Source organism: Drosophila melanogaster, chromosome 3R, assembly GCF_000001215.4.
Source record: "Drosophila melanogaster chromosome 3R".
NCBI classification, from domain to species: domain Eukaryota; kingdom Metazoa; phylum Arthropoda; class Insecta; order Diptera; family Drosophilidae; genus Drosophila; species Drosophila melanogaster.
The window spans coordinates 24,149,017-24,163,849 of record NT_033777.3 but is presented as its reverse complement, the minus strand read 5'-3'; the positions used below and the strand labels follow the sequence as shown (position 1 = coordinate 24,163,849).

At 43.9% G+C, this 14,833-nt stretch overlaps 6 protein-coding genes across 13 annotated transcripts; 4 read left to right on the top strand and 2 right to left on the bottom strand.

Annotated features, from left to right (window-relative positions):
• Positions 1-304: 304 nt before the first annotated feature.
• Positions 305-1,021, top strand: mRpS24 (mitochondrial ribosomal protein S24). Its single transcript, NM_079752.3, has 3 exons — positions 305-382; positions 443-632; positions 690-1,021. Exons 1-3 carry the CDS (start codon positions 365-367, stop codon positions 977-979), a joined length of 498 nt encoding a protein of 165 aa, NP_524476.1. The 5' UTR covers positions 305-364; the 3' UTR covers positions 980-1,021.
• TBC1d7 (TBC1 domain family member 7) lies at positions 635-2,123 on the bottom strand. The gene is made up of 3 exons (NM_142966.3): positions 1,459-2,123; positions 1,167-1,398; positions 635-1,110 (listed from the first exon to the last, which is right to left on the bottom strand). The coding sequence occupies exons 1-3, from the start codon at positions 2,058-2,060 to the stop codon at positions 1,024-1,026; spliced, it is 921 nt and encodes a 306-aa protein (NP_651223.2). The 5' UTR covers positions 2,061-2,123; the 3' UTR covers positions 635-1,023.
• A 228-nt stretch (positions 2,124-2,351) lies between these two features.
• Positions 2,352-9,024, top strand: Myo95E (Myosin 95E). 6 transcript variants are annotated; one of them, NM_001032037.2, is made up of 17 exons: positions 2,561-2,924; positions 2,988-3,103; positions 3,164-4,202; positions 4,311-4,374; positions 4,446-4,459; positions 4,524-4,608; positions 4,667-4,761; positions 4,827-4,974; positions 5,036-5,358; positions 5,456-5,703; positions 5,763-6,459; positions 6,533-6,592; positions 6,675-7,006; positions 7,068-7,203; positions 7,264-7,416; positions 7,478-7,605; positions 7,711-9,024. In NM_001032037.2, exons 1-17 carry the CDS (start codon positions 2,820-2,822, stop codon positions 7,832-7,834), a joined length of 3,867 nt encoding a protein of 1,288 aa, NP_001027208.1. In that variant the 5' UTR covers positions 2,561-2,819; the 3' UTR covers positions 7,835-9,024. The 6 variants fall into 6 exon arrangements, with proteins under 6 accessions (NP_001027204.2, NP_001027207.1, NP_001027208.1 ...); NM_001032033.2 differs by lacking the exons at positions 4,446-4,459; positions 6,533-6,592 and adding an exon at positions 2,352-2,412 and having other exon boundaries at positions 2,725-2,924; positions 4,311-4,358; positions 7,711-8,152; NM_001032036.2 differs by lacking the exons at positions 4,446-4,459; positions 6,533-6,592 and adding an exon at positions 2,352-2,412 and having other exon boundaries at positions 2,725-2,924; positions 7,711-8,152.
• Positions 8,954-11,503, bottom strand: CG6178 (uncharacterized protein). The gene is made up of 3 exons (NM_142964.3): positions 11,247-11,503; positions 10,083-10,760; positions 8,954-10,026 (listed from the first exon to the last, which is right to left on the bottom strand). Exons 2-3 carry the CDS (start codon positions 10,751-10,753, stop codon positions 9,063-9,065), a joined length of 1,635 nt encoding a protein of 544 aa, NP_651221.1. The 5' UTR covers positions 10,754-10,760; positions 11,247-11,503; the 3' UTR covers positions 8,954-9,062.
• Positions 11,504-11,528: 25 nt separating this feature from the next.
• On the top strand, positions 11,529-13,434 carry p38a (p38a MAP kinase). 3 transcript variants are annotated; one of them, NM_170126.5, is made up of 4 exons: positions 11,529-11,609; positions 11,709-11,756; positions 11,854-12,004; positions 12,081-13,434. In NM_170126.5, the coding sequence occupies exon 4, from the start codon at positions 12,148-12,150 to the stop codon at positions 13,246-13,248; it is 1,101 nt and encodes a 366-aa protein (NP_732959.1). In that variant the 5' UTR covers positions 11,529-11,609; positions 11,709-11,756; positions 11,854-12,004; positions 12,081-12,147; the 3' UTR covers positions 13,249-13,434. The 3 variants fall into 3 exon arrangements, with proteins under 3 accessions (NP_732959.1, NP_477163.1, NP_001163711.1); NM_057815.5 differs by lacking the exons at positions 11,529-11,609; positions 11,709-11,756 and having other exon boundaries at positions 11,885-12,004; positions 12,105-13,434; NM_001170240.2 differs by lacking the exons at positions 11,529-11,609; positions 11,709-11,756 and having other exon boundaries at positions 11,885-12,004.
• Positions 13,435-13,646: 212 nt separating this feature from the next.
• Positions 13,647-14,830, top strand: p38c (p38c MAP kinase). The gene has a single exon (NM_206554.2). It carries the CDS (start codon positions 13,668-13,670, stop codon positions 14,736-14,738), a length of 1,071 nt encoding a protein of 356 aa, NP_996277.1. The 5' UTR covers positions 13,647-13,667; the 3' UTR covers positions 14,739-14,830.
• Positions 14,831-14,833: the final 3 nt, after the last annotated feature.

The following is a 14,833-nucleotide window of genomic DNA, read 5'->3' as shown; positions in this document are numbered from 1 at the left end:
TATTTATATATTTTAAATAAGCGTGCAATAATTTTATTACATTACATTATTACATTTTCCCACCGACAACTGTTGACAACTCTGCCCCGCTTTAAAACAAAATAAAAATCGATTTTAATCAATGCAATAGAGATCCAAGTATTGCATTTAAGAACTAAAAAGGGCATTTACACAACTAAAAATTAATCTTTCTGTGTTTTTATTTAACTACTTCCTTCAATGTTGTTTTTTATTTTATAGAAAATATTTTCACTACACAATAATAATATCGAATACTTATCTATAAATTTGTCCATCTCTAGCGAACCGTTACGTCACGTCAATCAGCTGTTGCTGGACGCAAAATTGTTTCTGCCGCAAAATAATGAACTTCTTGAAAAAGGTGTGTTAAATAACAACAAACAGGACAAATTATATATTAAAATAACCTAATCTATTGCAGCTGTTGCCCCAGGTGGCGACCGAGGTGCAGCAGCTCAGCCGGTCAGGATTCCACACCAGCTCCGTGTGCTGTCGCGTGCAATCCGGGCGATACCGCATAACCACAAAGCGAAACAGGCCTCTTACCTACGAGATGGCCAATCCGCCGCATTTTATTGGCCACCGCAAATCGTGGAACTCATGGAACACGTGTAAGTTGTGAGAAAATTTTATTAAGGAAGCATTTTGATGGCCACCTTCTATCTTAGCAACAATGAAGGATGCCCTGCGTCCGTCCCAGACCGCCATAGAGGATGTGTTCATCCGCAAGTTTGTCACCGGCACATGGCATGCCCTCGTCTGCTCCGAGGTCATTATCAAGCGACAGCACAACACCATTAGGATCGCGGCCCTTATTCGGCAGGCGATTACACCGCGAAAAATGTACTTCCTTATTGGTTACACGGAGGAGCTGCTCTCCTATTGGATGCAGTGTCCAGTGACCTTGGAACTGCAAACGGTGGGCGATAAAAAGGACGTGGTCTTCAAATACATTTAGTTCATTCTGCTATATACATGTCCAATATAAAAGTGTAGATTTACTTAGTGCGTGTACTCGACTTCGCTGCTGTTGTTTTGTAGTGATTTGATGGCCTTGTTTACGATAATAACACCGTCAAGATCCTTTACCTAAGGCAAATTTTGGATAAGTTATGGCTTAGCAAATGGTTTCCTTATTTACTTACCGTTTCTATAAGTCTTTTGACGTCTGCTAAAGATGTTTGCTTTAGTATCGAGGACCTTATGTCCTTAACTAGTTCTACAAACAGGAAAACAACAATCTTCCGGGACCCTCCACAGACTTTGTCCCATATCTTGACCAAATGAGTTGTACAGATTATTCCAGCAAAGCAGGTTATATACCAGTTATCCAGTAGCGTTGAGTTGCCATCAAACAGGCCCAGAAGCTCCAGGTGACTATAAGGAGTAATCGAAGAAAATTGGTCAAATAACCCGACTAACCATATGCAAACTCACTTAAGCAAGGACAAATCTTCGCGCTTCAGTATATTCTGCGTTTGCTCCTTCAGCTTGACGCACTCCTTCTTCAGTTCGCGGGTGTACTTGTAGAATCCCTTTGCTATCCAGTAGGTTTCCACGTTGTCGTCGAATATCTGCAGCAACGTGCGCACAATCTCTATGAAGTGCATGTCGTCCGCCTGGAGACTGGCACTAGTATTGCCATGCCACAGTCGATTGGACTCTATCAGCCACATGGTGTGCATGACCTGTGCTTTCTTCTTATGGTCTATCAGCCACATGAAGGGCTGCTCCTTCTGCTTATGGTCGGTAAACCGGAGCACGGTTACCGCTCGCCGCAGATCCTCGTACATTTCGCGTCTTTGGTCGCGTACGTACGCCGTGGACGCTTTGTGGAGCGGGAGAATACCCATGACCAGGGCCCACAGATAGCTCCTATTGTTGTTCGGCACTGTGTAGTTCATGCAGAATTGTTTCAGCTTGCTCAGGTTGCGGATGTCATCCTGTAGTAGTTTGTTCAGCGACTTTTGTTCCTCGACGCTGTTTATTTGGCATTTTTCATAGTAGATGGACCTGAAGTTTCGCTCGTCAGTATTCATGGTAATTTTTGCGTTTATTATCCTAACAATAGGGATGGCAAACCCACCGCGAAGAATAACCAGCTTCGATTACCGACGCTGGTAACACCCTAGCAATGTTTATACTATAATTTTAAAACCATTTTGAGAGCTTAAGTCTAGTAAAATAATAGCCTTTTAAATATAACAGATATTAATAAACCATTCAATTTAATATAAAATTAATTGTTATTTTAAAACTATTAAAATTAGATATAATAATCTTTGTAGGGTATGCGAATCGATTGGTGGCTCAGAGACTATATCGATATGGTCGTCGATGGCTGGGCCACCACTAGTACCCACTGGATGCAAAAATGTCTTTTCTGAAAAGGTAAACAAAATGTGCAAATCGTTGCGAATAAAGACAATAATACGCTAAAAACGAAGGCGTAGAAGGGCAGTCGGGAGTCCTGTTGTCACGGATATTAGAAGCCGGACTCTATCTATCCGGAATATATGAGTGAACACGAGCTCGAGGCTGTTGCTCGCCAGCACATGAAAATCAATAATTGAATCAGAAAATCAAAACACGGATTCGCCCAGATGCATGCAGGCCCGCGATAAATTATGCAATTGTTGGAGCCATTAACAACCCCCCTTACCCTTCCCATCGTTCCCGTTCTTGTTTTGGCCCCGTTTGCAGTTGATGTATTCAAATTCAAATGGTGAACTCGATTTTGGCCGTTGTCGTTGTTGTCACTACTGCCGTGCACGTTGTAATTGGAGCTGGGAATCGCGATGGAGCAGGAAATCGGCACCTGGGACTCGGTACTGTTGGAGAACCTGTCCGAGGATAGTTTCATAAACAACATCCACCAGCGCTATAAGCGCGATCACATATATGTGAGTCCGTACAGTTCTACACTCTTCAGATTTCTATACATTTCCGTATATATTCATTTCCAGACCTACATTGGAACATCTGTTGTGGCTCTGAATCCATATCATCACATATCCGAGCACTCTCTGGACAATGTCCGCAACTATGGCGATAAGGGCATTTTCCAGCTGCCGCCCCACATGTAAGATATCATTTAGGAGGCTGGCCCATTATCTTTACTTATACAACTTTTTTTCATCAGATATGGTCTCACAAATCTGGCTTATCAATCGCTCAAAGATCAGAGCGAGGATCAGTGTGTTCTGCTCACCGGTGAGAGCGGAGCGGGCAAAACGGAGACTTTTAAAATGATCGTGAACTTTCTGACCCACATACAAGATCGCTCCCACTGCCCCCCAACACCGAATGTTTTGCGCAAGCAATCCTCAACTAGCTCGGCCAGCGGATTGGTGATGCACGCCCACAGGCGAGCCTCCAGCAGCTGCTCCGGCACTGCCAATTTTATTATATGCAAAAACCGGGCGGAAAATCCGTCAGGCAGTGTTTCACGGCGACAAAGTCCATCGCCAGGACCATCGCAGCGATCGCGGACGCGGGCCGAGAGCATCGAGCGCCAAAGCAGGCGCCACATGCGGGAGAAAATTGTCGACTTTGATTTCTCACACCACAAGAGTAGCGAAAACATCAGCGGCCTTCCTGAATCGCACGCCCACCACATGCATCCGACCAAGTCGTGCTTCAAGCACCAGCAGACCCAAGTCAGCGCCTGCACTGCAATGCCCGCAGCAGCCAAGGGATCGCCCAAATACGCGGTACCCACCGTGTACGGCGGTTGCCGCCAGTGCGGACACAGCAAGTGTGTCCGTGCTCAGAGCCTGGAAAAGGAGGAGCGGGATGATCTACGAGGCAGCAACTGCCGCCTGTCTACCATAGCCACTGCCACCACCAATCCGGCACATCCGCATCGCGGTAGTTGCTCCAACCTGATGCGCCAGCACTCGACAGAGAGTCAGCCGGAGCGGGAGCGGGATCGAAGCTCCCTTATGGGGTCCACGCAACGTATATCGCTGTACGATGCACACAAGCTGAGTAAGGTTCTGGGCGATCTGCCGCCGCCTCCGCCTAGTTCTGTTTCGCCCACGCCATCGGCCAGCTCTTCGCTGCACAGGCGTCATAAATCGCCCACGCAACGAATGCGAGAGTGCGTCACCTGTGCGGATGTGTTCCTGGAGGCCATGGGCAATGCCTGCACCCTGAAAAATAATAACTCTAGTCGATATGTAAGTGAAATGTGTATGTACTGAAATGTGCAAGAATACCTCCGCACTTTTACAGAGATAACTTAAATATGACTTTAATTTTAATTTTCTATTGTTTTTTGATTTCAGGGAAAGCTATTTGATATCGAAATTGATTTTAAGGGAGATCCAATGGGAGTGCACATTACCCATTGTAAGTAAAACTCCACCTATTAATTATAAATATGTATTCTGACATTTATTTAATTCGTGCGTACTTCTAAGATATGTTGGAAAAGGTTTGATTGATAATTTTAATTAACTTAGTTTAGTTATTATGTCTAATATTTCATCTGTTTGCAGACCCGTATAACGGACCCTATCATTGGAGAGCGAAATTTTCACATCTTTTACCAATTACTATTAGGAGCTGATCTCCAGTTGCTAAGTAAGATGTTTCACTCGTTTTAAATGCTACCTGCTAAATGCTATTGCTATCTTCTTAGAATCGCTCAAGCTGTATCGAAATGTGGAAAAGTACGAGCTGCTCCGCAACACAACTGCCATGGAGGAGGACCGCATGAATTTTCATTATACGAAGGTTAGATCTTAACCGGATTATTATATAAGTGAACAAATAACCGATGGGTTTCACTTCTATTCCAGCGATCCTTGGATGTGCTGGGACTTAGTTGTGAAGAGAGCAACTCCATCTTTCGGGTCATCGCAGTGGTTCTAAAGTTGGGTAACTTTATTTTCGTACCCATTACTAACATTGATGGAACTGAGGGTTGTCAGGTGTCCAATGTATACGGTATGTTTATTAAGTTTATTATATTACCGGCAACATAATTTATAATATATTCCATTTACAGAAGTTCAAGAAACAGCACAGCTTCTTAATATGGAAGCCCAAATTCTCATAAATTGCTTAACCAGAGCGAATAGCACGAACAGCGCTCAAGAGGATGTGGGTTGCGAAATGGATGCACGACAAGCAGCTACCAACCGAAACACGCTGTGTCGCACTCTTTATAGCCGTCTCTTCACGTGGCTGGTGAACAAAATTAATGAGTCCCTGAAGTCAACACAGCGCGAAAAGAACCTAGCATTGCTAGATTTTTATGGATTCGAAGCGCTGGACCACAACTCATTTGAGCAATTTGCCATTAACTACAGCGCGGAAAAGATCCACCAGGCAAGTACACATGACTCATCCACTTTAGTTAATGAAAATTACATTGTCTTAAATTAAAGGTCTTTAATATTGTAATTTAATCCTTCTCCCATTTCAGAATTTTGTGTTTCATGTGCTGCGTTCGGAGCAAGAGCTCTATATTCGCGAGGGATTGGAATGGTCTCGCATTGACTATTTCGACAACGAGTCTATTTGCGAGTTAATAGACAAACCCAGCTATGGTATATTGAGCTTGATTAATGAACCCCATTTAAATAGCAACGACGCTTTGCTTTTGCGAGTTCAGCAATGTTGTGCGGGGCATCCCAACTTTATGACCACCGGCAGCAATTCCATGTGCTTTCAGTATGTAATTGAGCAATGTGATCTCATTCTCAATAATGTCTCAATGTCTTTATTTTCAGGATTCGTCATTATGCAAGTGTAGTGAACTACTCAATACATCGGTTTCTCGAAAAGAACTCCGACATGCTGCCGAAGTACATAAGCGCTGCCTTTTATCAGAGCAAACTTTCTTTGGTGCAAAGCCTATTCCCCGAGGGGAATCCCCGTCGACAGGTTACCAAAAAGCCCAGCACGTTGAGTTCGAATATCCGCACCCAATTGCAGACGCTGCTGGCCATCGTTAAGCATCGCCGCTCCCACTATGTGTTCTGTATTAAGCCCAACGAGGGCAAGCAGCCGCACCAGTTCGATATGGCTCTAGTGCAACATCAGGTGCGCTACATGTCGCTCATGCCGCTGGTCCACCTGTGTCGCACTGGCCATTGCTACCACCTGTTGCACGTTAAGTTTTTTCATCGCTATAAGTTGCTCAACAGCCTGACGTGGCCCCACTTTCATGGCGGCAGTCAGGTAGAGGGTATCGCCCTCATAATCCGTAACCTACCGCTGCCCTCAGCGGAGTTCACGATCGGCACCAAAAATGTGTTCGTGCGTAGTCCCCGCACCGTATATGAGTTGGAACAGTTTCGCCGCCTGCGTATTAGCGAGCTGGCCGTGCTTATTCAAACCATGTTCCGAATGTATCACGCAAGGAAGCGCTTTCAGCGCATGCGACACAGCCAGATGATCATATCGAGTGCCTGGCGCACGTGGCGGGTAAGCAGTTTTGTGGGAAATCTATTAATTTGCATGATGAGATTTGTATTACTCTCATTTTCTGCATGTATAGGAATGCCGATTTGGCATTCCCTTCACTGGTCGTAGGCATTTGTGGAGTTTATATCGTGTCGTAAGCATTGCATGATTTACCTAATTTATCTAAAGGTAGTTTATGCCATATATTTACAAATGTTTCATTTTTTTTTCCTTAGGCCCGCGAGGAGTATCGGTCCTTGAAGTACAAACGACAGGTGAGATGGGCCATCGATATTATAGGCCGCTACTACCGCCAGTGGAAGATCAGACAGTTCCTTCTGACAATTCCCTTGCGACTGCCACCGAACACGCTAAGCCCGCTCTCCACCGAATGGCCAGTGGCTCCCGCATTTCTGGCAGATGCCTCTCGTCATCTTAGGTCCATATACCATCGTTGGAAGTGCTACATCTACCGAAACTCCTTTGATCAAACGGCGCGTAATCGAATGCGGGAGAAGGTCACAGCCAGCATTATCTTCAAGGATCGAAAAGCTTCATATGGACGAAGGTAACAGCTGCTTATTTTTTTAAAAATTCAAAATAATAATTAAGGGGTATTTCCTTTCCAGTGTGGGTCATCCTTTTGTGGGGGACTACGTGCGACTGCGACACAACCAGCAGTGGAAAAAGATCTGCGCCGAGACCAACGATCAGTATGTTGTATTCGCAGACATAATCAACAAGATAGCGCGCTCCAGTGGCAAGGTAAGCTAATATATTTCATTCAACAGTGGAATATAACAAGACAAATTCTTTTATTTTCAGTTTGTGCCCATTTTGCTGGTGCTATCCACGTCATCGCTTTTGCTGTTGGACCAACGAACGCTGCAAATTAAGTACAGAGTGCCTGCATCGGAGATTTACCGAATGTCTCTGAGCCCCTACCTAGATGACATTGCTGTGTTTCACGTAAAAGCGGTATATATACTGTGCGATTCATATTTCCTAATCTTAAAATCATTAATTATTCCATTCGCAGTCTGAATTTGGACGGAAGAAGGGTGATTTCGTTTTTCAAACGGGTCATGTGATTGAAATTGTTACCAAAATGTTTCTGGTCATACAAAATGCCACAGGCAAACCCCCGGAGATACACATAAGCACTGAGTAAGGGCTAACAATCAATGTCGAAAAATCCTCTGGATATTAAGCTATTCTGCTCTAGATCCGATGACGATTAAGGCCAACTAATACTAATTTGTAATCTTACAGATTTGAAGCGAACTTCGGCCAGCAGACTGTCATCTTTTCGTTCAAATACGGCGGCATGTCGGACTTAGCACAAGGCCCACCCAAGGTCACACGCAAGGCGAACCGCATGGAGATAATTGTGTGATCCGCGACAGAATCGAAACCTGATCGTGGCAGCTCTTCGAGTCCGCTGCTATCATCTTCTTCGCCTTAGGCAGAACTCGTGTTCGGCGGAACGTATCCAAAAATTGTCGCCAGTCATCATGCAATTGCAATTACCATTGCTTTTTGCGGTGGCCGGGGTCAGTCGACTTTTATATGGTCCCAGGGATCAAAATACAATTTTAGCAATATATTCATACAGTCACACTTACAATTTAGTTTCGTTCACAAGTGACAATCAGAGTAACCAATTTGTTGTCAGGATTGTGCCAAAAGCAGAAAACTAGAATTGTACCAATGGTAAAAGAAAAAAGAGCGAGCTAATTTTAAAATGCACCGTTTTTATTTAACTATGTAAAGTTAAACGAAAAGAAACTAACGAAGTGAACAACTGAATTTATTCATCTAATTTGTCGAACTAGGTTTAAGTGTAAATCGTGCACCAAGTCGATTAGCATTGCAACAATAAGTATGTACTGCAAATAAGCACTGGTAGCAGCGCAGCTCGAAAAGATTGGAAGCAGGATTTTGACGGGGGTGCGCCTGTGCTGGATGAGCAGTATTTAGGATTTTACACAAACTATGATATTTCCGTTATAGAAACCAAGGCATTTCTCTTACATTTAAGGTTTCATACACAATAATTAGTAAACTAATGCTAGAGACAGACATATAAACCTCTTTATATACTGGAAACACAAATGAACCCAATATATGCAATTTGCTGCGACAAAGCAAGATAGAAACTTTTCCCAAGCAAAACAAAAAATGTTAAACAACTATTTACAAAGCAGAGCAGATGAGTAGTTAAATATTTCAAATAAATATATAAATATATGTATACACCATACGAAATTAATAATGAGTCTATATAAAAGCGACAACAATATGGAAAAAATACATGTTTGTTACAAGTTGAGAACGAATGTATGTAGTTGTTTATATATAACTTGTTATTGATAGTTCAGGCATCTACGTAATTAAAGCTGGAGTTGAGTTCTAGAGCTTCAGCGATGTCACATGCTATCTGCGACATGGAAATCCATCAGTTTTTATTTGTATTTAAGTTTTAAGCGAATACTTCGAAAGAAAAGCCAAATATGAGTAAATCGAAACCCAACCAGTTGGTAGTTTATAAAACAAAGTTTAGCAATAATAAAACATACACATAGTAAATTGTTTGTACACACACCCTTAAGGGGAGAAATCCCTTACAACTTGGATTTTTGCTTCTTAAGCATTTCCCGCAGAATGCGACGCAGAATCTTGCCACTGGGGTTCTTTGGAATTTCGTCAACAAAGATCACGCCACCCCTTAGACGCTTGGCGGGCGAGGCGTTGTCGTTGACAAACTGAATGACTTCGTTCTCGGTCAGTTGAACATTAGCCTGTTTGACCACAAATGCCAGCGGCAGCTCGCCAGCCTCCTCGTCTGGCTTTCCAATGACCGCCGCATCCTTAATCTTGTCGTTGGTGAGCAGCAGAGCCTCAATCTCTGCCGGCGGCACCTGGTATCCCTTGTATTTGATCAGCTCCTTGATGCGGTCCACGATGAAGAACTCAAAATCATCATCATAGTAGCCAATATCGCCAGTATGCAACCAACCGTCCTTGATGGCGGTCTGCGTGGACTTCGTATCTCCGATGTAGCCCTTCATGATGCCGTCGCCTTTAAAACAAAGCTCGCCGCGCTCGTTGGCCCCCAATAGCTTGCCGGTGTCGGGATCGATCACCTTGGCATAGATTCCCACCTTAAGAACGCCCACACTGCCTGGCTTGCAGAACTCATCGTTCTGCACCAGAACACTCAGCGTTGATTCGCTGAGGCCGTATCCCTGTCGGATGAATGGCACTCCAATACGCTCCTTGATCTGATCCTCAGTTTCGCGACTGAGTGGAGCTGCTCCACACAGCAGGACCATCAAAGAGGACAAATCGTACTTATCCACGATGGGGTGTTTAGCCAAAAAGACCATCAGTGGTGGCACCATGAAGGCCATCATCACGCGATACTTTTCAATGGCAGAAAGGAAGAGCTTTTCCTCGAACTTGGGCAGGTATACCAATCGTGCGCCAACGCAGGCGGTGGTGATAAGCGTCAGACAGCCGAAGGCGTGGAACCAGGGAATGACAGTGAGTAGAGTGACCTCCTCCATTGGAATGACAGTGGGTTGGCTATTAAAGAAAAATCATTTAAAAGAAACGCCTTTATAGCATATTATTAAACTTACATTTGTGAGTCGAGAGTGGCCAGCAGGTTCATTTGGGTCAGCTGCACTCCTTTAGGAAGTCCGGTGGTTCCAGAAGAGCACACAATAAGAGACACGTCCTCGTCCTTATTGGCCGCAGGGCTCGTGAAGTCAGGCTGTGTCTTGAACTTCTCGTCCTCCATCAGCTCCTTAAGATCATAGATGTTCTTAAATTTCTTGGAAGTTCCACTGAGCGCAATGATGCCCTTGACGAACTTATTCTTGCTGGCCACTTTGGCAACACGATCAATGGTAATCTTAGAGGCGAATATGATCTTTGGCTTGGACAAGTTAATGGCGTGGTCCACCTCACGATCGGAATATGTTACGTTAAGGGGAGCAACCGTAGCCCCAACTGCTAGACCAGCGAACATGGCCAGGGCGAAGTTGACGCTGTTTTCGCTAGACAAACCAACGACGTCATTCTGTTTGACTCCCAGTTTTTGAAGGATGTATGCCAGCCGTACAATGGACTTGTGCATGAAACTGGCAGAGTACTCCACTCCATTGACGGCATCCACCAGCACCGTCCGGTCGCCAAAGCTCTTGTACTTGTCGAGGATGTACTGACCCAAGGATCTGCTATCCTGGGCCTGTCGTTCAGTCACAGGACCTCCGTACACAATGTTTCCGGGCAGTAGCTTTGAAGTCATTTTGTGTCTGCAAAGAGAAAGAAACATGATAGTTTTGCATTTTATGATGAGCTATAATGGAAGATAACGAACTGTGGGTTATCTACCAAAAATTATACACGCCTTTGGGGAGTGTGAAGTTTTCCTCGAAAATATTAAAAGAAAAACGGTTCAGGGGTTGAAGTTATAGCAACCCTTCAAACCATACTTTGAACCCCCCGGACTATCTAATCGCATTCGGTTCGCAGATCTTTTACTTGTGCTGAACATGCCATCGATGTTAACAATGTTCCCGCTATCTGAGATAGTGGACTACAGAAAATCTGCATGTTTGCCAGTCCAGGTTCCAAAGGTCGCAGTTCACAGCGGTTGAAGTGGCTTCTTCCAGCTCCCCTGCGGTCTAACATTTAGGCTTTCAAGCGAACACTCGTTAAACCATGTAATGTTTATCTTTTATACCGCTAATATATTCAGTATCATTCAGATAAACTCGTCAATTTACTTATGTACATACGCTAAAGTTTTCTAGGTTACGATGCGAGCGGGAGCGGCTTGCGTGCGAAACTAACTGTTCGTCGGAGAATGGTAGGGCGGAATGTCAGGCTGCGTTTACGGAACGATTAGATTAGCTTATTTGATAACCCCGGCGTTGAAACTGCGCAGGCGCGAGTAGTGTCTCTGACTATTTTTCATTCAAAGTACACCAAAAGTGCAACAAAAAATGGGTCAGGGGATGGTGCTGCTCAAATTTGCAGGAAAAACAAGAGACAGCTGATTCAAATACTTATTCGATAAATTCTTATTGAACTGTCAGCTGACGGTCTGGCAACGCCGTGTGTTTATTTTCATTTAAACGCTCTACACTCCAAATTTTACGGTATATGGGCTTTAAAAATATATTATATTACCTAATTTTTAGAATATTATTAAAAACTAACAAAATTATTTAATTTTAATCCCTTTATTCACATTTAAGGACATCGATAAGAGTGGAAAAAGAGACTTGTTACAATGCAATGATATGGTTAATATATTATTTTATTTATTTACTTATATATTAAGGATTTTTTTTAATATCGTGCCAAAAATGATTTTAACAACTTTACTCTGATCAAATGTAGCGCATTCGTGTGTCGCTTCTGATCGATCTGATCCACTGACGATCTGATTCATGAATGCCTAACACGCATCGGAATGGAGTAATAGCGCAAATATAGGAAAAATGCCAGGGACCAGTACTTAGTTGTTGATATTCTTGGGCGTGGAACAGAGGTAAGTACTACTGACGCAGAGCTGCCTCAAGATAAACGTAATCAGCATGGAATTATCGTTCGCATGGCATTTTAAGAATCAATACATATCTCGCTTATAGGCACCATTAACTAAGGTGACGACGCCCTTCCTCAAGCAATACCATGTCAGTGTCCATTACAAAAAAGTTTTACAAGTTGGATATAAATCGAACGGAATGGGAGATCCCGGATATATACCAGGATCTGCAGCCCGTGGGATCGGGAGCTTACGGACAGGTGTCAAAGGCAGTTGTTCGTGGCACCAATATGCATGTGGCCATTAAAAAGCTTGCCAGGCCTTTTCAATCAGCTGTCCATGCAAAGAGGACGTACCGGGAGCTTCGACTTTTAAAGCATATGGATCATGAGAACGTAATCGGTCTGCTGGACATATTCCATCCACATCCCGCTAATGGATCGCTGGAGAACTTCCAACAGGTGTACTTGGTTACCCACTTGATGGACGCAGATCTGAACAACATCATACGGATGCAGCACTTGTCCGACGACCACGTCCAGTTTTTAGTCTACCAGATACTCCGTGGCTTGAAGTATATCCACAGCGCCGGAGTGATCCACCGTGATCTTAAGCCCTCAAACATTGCCGTCAACGAGGATTGCGAGCTGCGCATTCTAGACTTCGGGCTGGCCCGCCCAACGGAGAACGAGATGACAGGCTATGTGGCCACGCGTTGGTACCGGGCACCTGAAATAATGCTCAATTGGATGCACTACGACCAAACAGTGGACATCTGGTCGGTGGGCTGCATCATGGCCGAACTAATTACCAGACGAACCCTCTTCCCAGGCACCGACCATATTCACCAGCTAAACCTGATTATGGAGATGTTGGGCACGCCACCCGCCGAATTTTTGAAGAAGATCTCATCGGAAAGTGCACGTTCCTACATCCAGTCACTTCCGCCTATGAAGGGACGAAGTTTTAAAAATGTTTTTAAGAACGCCAATCCGCTGGCCATTGATTTGCTGGAAAAGATGTTGGAGCTAGATGCCGAAAAGCGGATCACAGCCGAGGAGGCTCTTTCCCATCCATATCTGGAGAAGTATGCGGAGCCCAGCGTCGAGCAGACCTCACCACCATACGATCACAGCTTCGAGGATATGGATTTGCCCGTAGACAAATGGAAGGAATTGATCTACAAGGAGGTCACCAACTTTAAGCCCCCACCATCGTATGCTCAGGTTCTAAAGGATGTAAAGTGAACACAAACCATCAAGAATTTAAAGTATTACATAGGCCAATTTATTTGTTATAGCCTTTATGTTCCAACCATGTCTTTTGTACTCAAATTTATCAATTCTTAGTGTTAACTTTTTATTTTGTTTTTTTGCTGCTTACTGCTTATTTAACAAAAAATTTGTTTTATAAAAACATCAAGTTATTCAACTAAAAACCTTATTTTTGTCACCTCTTGGGCAGGATCTTTGGGTCTATAGCATATGTGTGTATCTCCGGTCATACAGATGACTGAATCGAACAAGTTTAGTGTTCTGTCAGTCGAATGTGCACTGATAGATAAGGTGTTGAGAAAAGATAAGAGTTTAGCGGGTGACTAAATGCAAGCTCAGTTTTCTTTCTGTTTCCTTTCGTAGAAGACATATTTTTGCACATTTAATCCAGAATGCCGGAGTTCGTGAGAGTGGCAATTAACGAAAGCCTTTGGGAGTTCCCGGATATATACGAGTTCGTTCGTTTTCTGGGTGGCGGTTCCTTTGGCCAGGTGGCTAAGGTGAGACTACGAGGCACTGAAAATTACTTCGCTATGAAAAGGCTTATGCGCCCATTCGAGAGGGAGGAGGATGCTAAGGGTACCTATCGCGAGATCCGTCTGCTGAAGCACATGAATCATCGAAATGTTATCAGCCTGCTGAACGTCTTCCATCCACCAGCGCACAACATGATGGAATTTCAGCAGGTTTATTTGGTGACTCACCTGATGGACGCGGATTTGCACAGGTACTCGCGTTCGAAAAGGATGAGCGATCAAGAGATTAGGATAATCCTTTACCAAATACTGCGGGGACTGAAGTACATACATAGTGCCGGGGTTGTTCATCGAGACTTAAAGCCCTGCAATATCGCAGTTAATGGAAATAGCGAGGTGCGCATACTTGACTTCGGTTTATCCCGTATGTGCGCAGACAAAATGACGGACCATGTTGGAACTATGTGGTATCTAGCTCCGGAAATTATCTTTTTAAGGGGTCAATACACAAAGGCAATTGACGTGTGGTCGGTTGGTTGCATTCTGGCGGAACTTATCACGGATCGTGTCCTGTTTCGCGGTGAAAACTATGTAAGCCAAATACGATGTCTGATTAACATAATGGGTACTCCGACGAGGGAGTTTATCACCGGGATAAGCATGGAACGTTCGCGTAATTACCTGGAGGGGTACCCGTTACGACAAAGGTGCGATTTTCATCACCTGTTTATGGGTTACGATGTCCAGGCCATCGATTTGATGGAAAAAATGCTCGAAATGGTACCCGAAAAACGTATCACAGCTGCGGAAGCAATGCTCCATCCATACCTTCGGGATCTTATTGAGCCACACCATCATGCCGAAGACACCGCACCAGTCTATGATCAGAACTTCGAAAACATGGTACTGCCTGTAAAATGCTGGAAAGAACTTGTTTCCCACGAGATTCGGAACTTCAGACCTGACCAACTTGATTTGCATTTTTAAAATGCCGTAGTTAATGTAGCAGAAGTAATAAATTTTAAATTAATTAAATGAACAAATTTTTCACAAAATTAAATTAAAAACTGGATATTCATAAA

Excerpts from the sequence above, each read along its gene's own strand:
- mRpS24 (NM_079752.3), top strand. Across the intron at positions 633-689 it reads GTGGAACTCATGGAACACGT|CAACAATGAAGGATGCCCTG; the intron begins GTAAGTTGTGAG and ends CTTCTATCTTAG.
- TBC1d7 (NM_142966.3), bottom strand. The coding sequence starts at position 2,060 with ATGAATACTGACGAGCGAAACTTCAGGTCCATCTACTATGAAAAATGC. Across the intron at positions 1,399-1,458 it reads GAAGATTTGTCCTTGCTTAA|TCACCTGGAGCTTCTGGGCC; the intron begins GTGAGTTTGCAT and ends TACTCCTTATAG. Across the intron at positions 1,111-1,166 it reads TCAAAAGACTTATAGAAACG|GTAAAGGATCTTGACGGTGT; the intron begins GTAAGTAAATAA and ends AATTTGCCTTAG.
- Myo95E (NM_001032037.2), top strand. The coding sequence starts at position 2,820 with ATGGAGCAGGAAATCGGCACCTGGGACTCGGTACTGTTGGAGAACCTG. Across the intron at positions 4,975-5,035 it reads TCAGGTGTCCAATGTATACG|AAGTTCAAGAAACAGCACAG; the intron begins GTATGTTTATTA and ends TTCCATTTACAG. Across the intron at positions 7,417-7,477 it reads CTGTGTTTCACGTAAAAGCG|TCTGAATTTGGACGGAAGAA; the intron begins GTATATATACTG and ends TTCCATTCGCAG.
- CG6178 (NM_142964.3), bottom strand. The coding sequence starts at position 10,753 with ATGACTTCAAAGCTACTGCCCGGAAACATTGTGTACGGAGGTCCTGTG. Across the intron at positions 10,027-10,082 it reads GCCACTCTCGACTCACAAAT|CCAACCCACTGTCATTCCAA; the intron begins GTAAGTTTAATA and ends TTTCTTTAATAG.
- p38a (NM_170126.5), top strand. The coding sequence starts at position 12,148 with ATGTCAGTGTCCATTACAAAAAAGTTTTACAAGTTGGATATAAATCGA.
- p38c (NM_206554.2), top strand. The coding sequence starts at position 13,668 with ATGCCGGAGTTCGTGAGAGTGGCAATTAACGAAAGCCTTTGGGAGTTC.